This window comes from Watersipora subatra, chromosome 8 (genome assembly GCF_963576615.1).
Source record: "Watersipora subatra chromosome 8, tzWatSuba1.1, whole genome shotgun sequence".
Taxonomy (NCBI): domain Eukaryota; kingdom Metazoa; phylum Bryozoa; class Gymnolaemata; order Cheilostomatida; family Watersiporidae; genus Watersipora; species Watersipora subatra.
The window spans coordinates 4,834-13,364 of NC_088715.1; the positions used below are offsets into that span (position 1 = coordinate 4,834).

The following is an 8,531-nucleotide window of genomic DNA, read 5'->3' on the forward strand; positions in this document are numbered from 1 at the left end:
ATTAAAAGGTTAATGGTAACTTAAAATTAATTGTGAAGAGTTTATTAACTACTTTGTAGCTGCTATGACCAAACTTTGTTGCTGGACAGGTTTAATCAATATTTAAATAGTGCCTACTTACGGCTAGCTTGCTTTGTCACATGATTAGCTGACCAAAAGTCAAAGAGTTCAAGGCCAAATATCAAATGTCTAAATATGCAAAATAGCTAAAGGCCGGTTCACACTATATAGCCATATGTTAGTATTGTCCTCTCAGTAACTATTAGTCTACTACGGACATTACAAAATGATGACATCGCCAAGGAGATCGGAATACACTGCAAAGCCATATGTCGGCATTTTGCACCAAGTGATTATTTGTTGTCTACGGGCATTGTAAATTGATAGCATCACCGACGCAACCCGAATATGGCAAAAAAGATTTCCCCTCCTATTTTTCACTGAGTTTTCACAACAGCTGGTGCCAATAGCACCATTTGAGCAGTTGTGATTGGCTGTCATGAACTGTTTTACTTCTTTTTCCTTCATGATTGTTGCTACAGGACTATTAATTAACCAGTTTTTTTCTAATCACAGTGCGGTGCTGCAGATTCTTCGCTGATGTAAACAGGGATTTGTTGGGGATTGTATATTTGTCACAGATCGTGATGTAAAAAGTTTGTCCTTGATGATTGCCAAATCACTAAGTTGAATAGTAAATATTTGAGAATAATCTTCCTAAATTATTTAGCATTGTACTTAATAATATGCTATCAATAAGAGATATTTGTTTTGAATTGTATTTAATGATAGCAACCCGAGTTATATAAAAGTTTATATTGTTAAACTCTTTTCATATTGCTGCTCATGGTCACAAGTGTCTGAAGCTATACTGCTACTAGTAATTGCATTTGAGACTACCTTATTGCATTTCTTAGTGCCTGAGGATATTCTGTTACCAGTAATAGTAACCAAATGGATGCTATTTTATTAGATGAGATTAAAAATAAAGTTAAAGTTTATTGTCAAACTGGCTGATAATAATTTCTCCTGACTCTCCTAGTGCGTCTTTTTAGTCATTTTAAGCAGATACACTGCATTTTAAATAATAAACAGAAAGTGAAACTAGCTAATTACAAGGCTGTAGAACGAGCCAATCATAAAGCTGCAGTAACAACTAGCTTCTGTTCCTTTATTCGATATCTATCTAATAAATTCATCATTAGTCACTGTTTGAGTAACTCTTGTTCTCACCCAATATTGGCTCTTATCTCAGCCAATCAGGAGACAGAAAACAAGGCTGTTTATTAATATAACCACCTGCAAGCTATAAAGAAGCCTGTAGTAGTCAGAGCAGGTGAAAAGCAGATTAGCAACAGGTAAGCGTTACCCTATAATTTATATATTATATTAGCATCTGCTGATTTTGTACCTATTGAGAATAATTGAGTGGATTAGGAAAGACACTGAATCAGTGTGTTTATAATATATCTCTGACCTCCTGAGACTATCACTCTCTACCATGAGGAGACTCATAGAGTATGTCATGCAGTGAGGTTAAGTTAAGGTCAGGAAGCTCTGGTCTCATTCCTCAGTTATAATCAGACCAGCAAACACTTCCTACTGCAGATATTTCATGTTTTGCAGCTCTGCCAGAGTATGGCATCCCTGACCTTCTTTTATACTCTGTAAATGTCCAGGGTTCATCTGCAGCCACCCTGTTATGGTTGGCAGCTTTCCAAGTCAGCAGTTGTCACAATTTGTACTTATTTCTCCATCATATTTTACTGTGTGCAGCAGCTAATAGAGTGCAATACATATAAAGACCTCAACGGAAGCACGATCAATGTCACATTTTATCAAAATATTAAATTTATCTTCTTTTGGATAGTTCTGGCCACAAAGTTTAATCTCTCCGACCAAGTTTCAGCAGAAATGATCAAAGTTCAGAGATATTTCTGCTCAAAATAAACTGGCTCTTTGCAAAAATTATCAATGTCCAAGGGCTACAAAGCAACAACGATTATTTTCCAGTCAAGTGATTACTTTCAGCCAATAGCAACACATATTGTTTGGGAATTTTCAACTTATAATGATCGTTTTTTTTTTTGGATTTTCAAACTATTTAGTATTATTAGGGTTTTCTTAAGTACCCTTCAAGTTAAAAACAGAGAACTGCTCATGCTGATTATGTCATATTTTTTCACAAAATTACCCAAAAACAATGAAGAAATTTCAAATATCTGTTTGAGAATTTCGAATCTGAAAACAAACATTTTGTGTTAGTTTTTGTAAGTGTCGCCTGTGTTAGCAAACATATAATTACGTATGTTAATGACATTGCTAATTCAGATTCGTGATTTTCGTGATTACACAGACAATTCAAGTAGCAGCACTGACTTTATTGGTGCTGAAATTAATAGTCGTGTAAGAATAAAGAGCATTGTTGGGTATCGCTTTAGCTCTATGGCAATCATAGCTTCACATTGTTATGTGTGGTTGTGGAGAAATTATGTTATGCATAACTCATCCGAATTCACACATAATATCAGTGTTGAATTGGCTTGTCATAATATTCCATTTTGACTATGTTTAGTTTGTATACTTTTGCTTAGCTTGTGGGAACTCATTAGATTATTACTGGTTCAGGTACAAGTGAAGGTGTTAAGCCATCGTAGGCAATTGTATTATCTACCAGTCAAACTTACTTCTTTATTCTATTAATCAAACAATGAAATACACTACTAACTAATTTCTAAGACAATAATATTAATGACAAACAATCACAAGAGGTAAGAAAAATTACATCCTTACTCGAACGGTCGTCTATGCTTGTTGATTAGTTCTGTACAGCTGTGAGTTTTGACAGTCAACCGAGAGTGGGAAGAGGCCATAGGTGGAGAGTGTTGGCAGTTGAGATAGTGGTGTAAAAGAGGCTCAGCTGATGAACGAGAAGGAGGCTTCATTGGTAGAGAAGAGAGAAGGAGGCTCTTCAGCCGGCAGATGGGAAAGCGTTCAAAGAAGCCCTCGGGAAGAGAGAGAGAGAGAGCAAGAGCCAGGGCTCAAGCTAGAGCCAGAGGCAGAGATGGGGATAGAGATCATGAATCAGGGGTACTTTTCTCTTTTATAGATGTCTGGCATGTGGAATGGCTAGCCTGTGGGTGTAGATTGCTGAACTAAGGTTCAATGATTTTTGTCAGGAGTGTGAAGATATCTTGTTTGCGTGAGTCTTCAGATGATGCAAGTTATTTGGACATGTAGGGTGTAGCTCATGACTTACTCCTGCTACTTAGGTCATGTTTGACATGAGTGGCAGACCTGTATTTGACTCAGAATATCCTAGATAGAAGTTAAAGTTGAAAAATGTATATACATAGCTTGAGGCAGCATCTGAAGTTTTCAGCAAAATGACTGGCAGATAGATAAATTTGTACATGGATAGCAGTGAAAGGGTAATTAACTTGATACAGTGGACAGAGGCAGTGGGAGTGAAGGAAAATATCCAAAGAGTATGAATAATCAAAAAAGAAGTGTGTGCAAAAGCGTGTAGATTAATGCAAAACAAAATATCGCGGTTTTTCTAAGACACATTAAAAAATTTGTTGTTGTAGTACTGTGACTTGTTCATTTTTGTTAGGGTAAAATTTAGATGGTAGAAATCCCATATTTTACTGCAATATAGCGTTAAAATTAAAATATTATAACATTGTAACATTATCACCTAATAAAACGTAATGCGTAGTGAGTTGTCAATGATTTCCAAAGCAAATCGATCATCAGGCCATGTTGTGACATCCCAAATTACATGTATGTCTACCACTTCTTTGTTGATCACATTTCCAGGTAACATCTATATTGACCACCAGCTAAAAGGTTTCTATGACATAAGTTGTAATTCTTTCCAAAAATATTTGTAAACTTTAAAATGGCTATATCTCAATTTTGAACAGTTGTGCCACTGATTGTTCTTCTGTTGAGGTGTTCACATGTTACAGTTAAACATGGAAGGATTACTGAAAGATTACTTAAGACATAGAAAAATAGAAACTCGTGTGTTGAAGGCAGCTGTAGAAACAATCCACCCAGCTCAGTTACTAAAGCTGCTGACTACTATCAGGAATGAATCAGACACAGCTATTATGATAGCTGCAGATAAAGGCCACACAGAAATATGTGAACTGCTTCTTTCACCAATTAGAAAAACAGCAGATGAGTTGCTCTGGATGAAGGAGGAAGATGGATGTACAGTACTACACATTGCTGCATGGAAAGGATACAGTGAGTGTGTAGAAGTACTGTTGAACACAGTGAGTGATGAGAGTAAGTATGAGTTTGTAGTTGAGAAGGATAAATCTGGTTACACAGCTATAGGATGGGCTGCATGCTGGGGACATAACAGGTGTATAGAGTCCCTCATCTACAGTTTCTCGTCACGACAGAGAGACTCCCTATTAAAAATACAGGATAACGACCTCAACACTCCCCTACACTGTGCAGCGCACAATGGTCAGACAACTGCTCTGAATGTCATGTTAGGATCCGTGTCCCTACGGACTGTCTCTTCACTCCTCGACATAAAGAATAAATACAAAAGGACTCCACTGGAGTTGGCTGACCGTAGAGGGAAAACGGAGTCGGCACTGCTGTTAGAGAGGTGGGAGAAGCTGCCTGTAGTAGAAGGTAGGTTTGTTATACAGTGTGATACCAGCTACTCACTTTAACTGTTTTACTACTAAGCTCTTTGCTAGTTTCAGCACCTGTTGGGATTGTTTAAGGCATGTAGTAAATTTTTTGTATATGTATCAGCAAGGTTCTTTTTCTCACGCTGTTGTAGCTTTTGATGATGCCAGACGACGAATCACAACACTGCAAAATGAAAGTTACCAGAACGTCTCAGCTCTACAAAAAACTACTCAGCAGCAGGCAGAAGGTAACTTCCTATGTTAGTGTTTTAATAGTTTATTGTTAGTGAAGTACTGAGCGAGAGAAGTCATTTGCTTCTGTAATTGACAATGCATAATGAAGCCTTGTTAGCATGTAAAGGTGTTAAGGTACATCTGAACACCAATGTATTCAACAACTTTTGTCATTGTCAAATGTGAGCAGTGAAAGTGTCGCATACCTATCAGCAAGTTCTTGTTTTACTCTGATGTAGCTTTGGATGACGCCAGACAACGAATAACAACCCTGCAACTAGCAAGTGGTCAGAAAGTCTCAGCTCTACAGAGACATACTCAGCAGCAGGCAGAATGTAACTTTCTATGTTATCATTTCATTGGTCTATTGTTAGTACATTACTGAGGAAAAAAGTGAATTACTTCTTTAATTGGCATTGAGTGTCAGAGTCAGGGTCGGCACATCTATTTACATTCAATCACAAATATAAGTAGTATCAGTGTGGTCCACGCAACATAAGGTTATTTGCGCTCACTTTTGTAGCATTGGTTGAAGCTAGGCAGCAAGTGACAGCACTACAGGAAAACAGCGAGAGAAGGCTGTCATTAGTACAGGAAGAGGCTAGACAGCAGAGAGCAGGTACTCTTATTTTTTATAAGCCCTATAAGACTATTTACTATCCACCTGATATCTTGAATCTCTAGTAACCTATAAAATACCTACTAGCGTATATTATACTAGCTGTGGTATTGCTCTGAAGGTCTGATTCTATAAGGCTGTTGTTGATCAATCATGACTCACTCCTGGTAACTTTATGTAATTCGGTTGATGCTGCTTGAGTTACATAGTATGTGAGAATTTATTGCCTACCCTCATGATGATCAATGCAAATGGCAAAATATTTACTTTCAATTTTACTTTAACAGATTGATAGAGGCTTTTCATTTTTCCAGCTCAGCATTAAAAGTAACCCTTGTTTATATATTAGTTATAATGAGAAATATCTGTTTATTCAGATTTGGCTGCTATTGAGAGGAGGATGGACCAATTTGCTGCGTACCTAAAGACTGCAGGTGATACGAGTTTGACAGGCAATCAATTTCACGATCCAGACAGTTAATGGCGTTGCCACTGTCGGCTGGCAATCTACGCAGACAGATTCTAAAGATGCTGGTTGAATTATATTTTGACCGAACCAGACTGATATAACGACTCAATCCGAACTGACCAGATGCTAGCTGAAAAAGAAATCACTAATCGGCCATTGAACCGAAAGGGTAGGCCTATAGTAAAAAAAAACATGCAGGTGTCCCATTAGACATGCATTAACAAAGCGATCACATGATGTTATTTTCTGTACTGTATTGCACCATGCTTTTACTTTATGATTCTTGAATAAATATACTTATTTTCTCCACGTTCTCTTTTCATCTGTATATATTGCAATGTTAGACTATTTTAAACAGTCTCAATATATAACTAAATACATTACTTTAATATTTGTATTTCTGCTATATGAGGCAGCAATAACATCAAATTGATGAACATGACTAGTCTCCTGGGTATTGAAATAGCCTTTAGTTCAATAAACCATAAGGAATTTGTTGATAATCTGAAGCAACGCCATAATGAACACAATGAGTTAGGTAATATATATGTATATTGTCCATTGTATATACCCGGCAACATAAAGTATGTCTCCTGATCAAACTAAAGAAAACTTACAGACTATTTCGTGAGAAAATCATCCAGGTTAAAAGCAATTGTTTTTGTGAAATACACAGACCTGACTTCTGTCATGCCTTCTTTAGTTGGGTTAAAACTTGTTCCTTCATGTTGCCATGATAGGGTGGAATCGTTGACGCATTTGGAAAAAAATAGTCAGTATTGTTCTCATGATCTTTTGGAAACAATCAGCACAATGGGTGTTGCAATGCTCTGAAAAAACAGTCATTGACATGAATTGTATATATAAGGAATCTAAATGTCAAGAGGTGTGGTTGTTGATGATAAAATACCAGTGAACTTTGTAGTCAGCTTTTGAACTATTTTTATTGTTCAAATGACAGCTATAACTAGTCATGTGCCTTGTCCACCTGAGTCAGCTACCTTTCATGTTTGTCATTGTGTTTAAAATTACAGTAGATCATTTATGAACATTCTTACAACGATGTTCATAAAATGGGAAAAAACCAACCATCATTTGAGCTCTTAGCTGGATCATTAATTCAAGCTGAGGGATGCAGAAGTATAATAACTTGAAAAGCTGTGATTAGTTTGTTTACTTTAAATGACAGCCATACACTGATATCAGTGAGTCATTGAGGTTTTCCAGAATGTCATATACAAATAATCACTTGTGTGCATACCTCAACATCCTGTTGGATTTCTTTGTTTATAATTATTACTAGCTGTACACTGAACACATGCCAGGATGGTATTTAATGTTTGACAACCAACTGACAGCAAATAAACAATAGAGGTTTCAAAGAGTGCTCAGGGTGGATGGTTGGTGAGCAGAACGCTTATGTCTTGCTGTTTAAAATGCTTAGCTCAAAATTACATGGCTTGAAACATGTTATCACTAAAGGGAAAACTGTTATAGGATAGGAGAGTACCTCTATGAAATTATCTATGTTTATATAAAGTTTACCAATTGTGAGCTGTATTGTTACAAATTAGCGTGTTTAAGAAGGTAGAAAGATGAAGATTTCTCTAGAAGATCATTTTATAACAGATGGTTATTAGTCACACTTTGAAGTTCTTTAGAGCATCTACTGAAGAGAAAGTGAAACTACTAACCAGATCACACTAGCCAATTACATGACTTTGTTAAACATTCACTCAGCCTTTGATGGAAACGATGTAGAGCTGAACATACAATACTGTCTTGTGTCTCTAAATATAATAAAAGCTATTTTATCATTTTTTTAAAATAGCTAACTGTTCAATTTTACAAACTTTAATTATGTTGTAAAACCGATTAAATATGTTTTTACACTGACCTCTATACATTGACAATTCACAGCAGAAGTACTTTTTGTATAAGTATGCACAAAACATATAATAGTATAATCAGGGCATCTCAATAAAATATAGTAAAATATAACTTATAAGTAGTTGCTTTTATACCTGTTTGCTTTACCTTGGCTGCTCGGTTGTTGTGGTTGACCTGGTTATTATGGTTGTCCTGGTTGTTAGGTTTGCCATGGTTGCTTGAAAAATGCACATAAGATGCTGCCTGACATAGCCAGAGAATCAGCTTTTTTAGTTGGGAACTTTTAGATATATACCTTTTGAAAATGAAGCTTAAAAAGTGTATTCATGTGAAAAAGCTTGTAGCTCTGCTATAATATTATATCGTTCGACAAGATTTATGTTAGTAAAGTTGTTGAATATATCCATACCATTTATTACTAGAAATTCCACTGTCATACAGCCCATGACCAAAGGGATATTGGAGAAAAGAAAGGGTACTGATGGTTGAGAAATGCAATATTAACAGTCAAATGGCACTGCAGTGCAATAGGATAACTGCAATGGTAGCTGTAATGTACTGGGTGTGGGTGTTATTATATACAACAAACAACAATAATGAAAGGAACAGATTATATGTTTATATCACTCCCCCTGCAATAGGAGAAATGCAATATTGG

At 36.2% G+C, this 8,531-nt stretch overlaps 1 protein-coding gene across 1 annotated transcript; it reads left to right on the plus strand.

Annotated features, from left to right (window-relative positions):
- The first annotated feature begins 2,923 nt into the window (after positions 1 to 2,923).
- LOC137401911 (serine/threonine-protein phosphatase 6 regulatory ankyrin repeat subunit B-like) lies at positions 2,924 to 5,995 on the plus strand. Its single transcript, XM_068088385.1, has 6 exons — positions 2,924 to 3,090; positions 4,097 to 4,659; positions 4,814 to 4,909; positions 5,135 to 5,230; positions 5,419 to 5,514; positions 5,892 to 5,995. The coding sequence occupies exons 1-6, from the start codon at positions 2,924 to 2,926 to the stop codon at positions 5,993 to 5,995; spliced, it is 1,122 nt and encodes a 373-aa protein (XP_067944486.1).
- Positions 5,996 to 8,531: the final 2,536 nt, after the last annotated feature.

What these genes read in the sequence shown, in the direction of transcription:
- LOC137401911 (XM_068088385.1), top strand. Translation starts at nt 2,924, where the DNA reads ATGAACGAGAAGGAGGCTTCATTGGTAGAGAAGAGAGAAGGAGGCTCT. An exon ending in TACTCAGCAGCAGGCAGAAT is followed by an intron (nt 5,231 to 5,418) that starts GTAACTTTCTAT and finishes TCACTTTTGTAG; the next exon opens with CATTGGTTGAAGCTAGGCAG. An exon ending in GGCTAGACAGCAGAGAGCAG is followed by an intron (nt 5,515 to 5,891) that starts GTACTCTTATTT and finishes CTGTTTATTCAG; the next exon opens with ATTTGGCTGCTATTGAGAGG.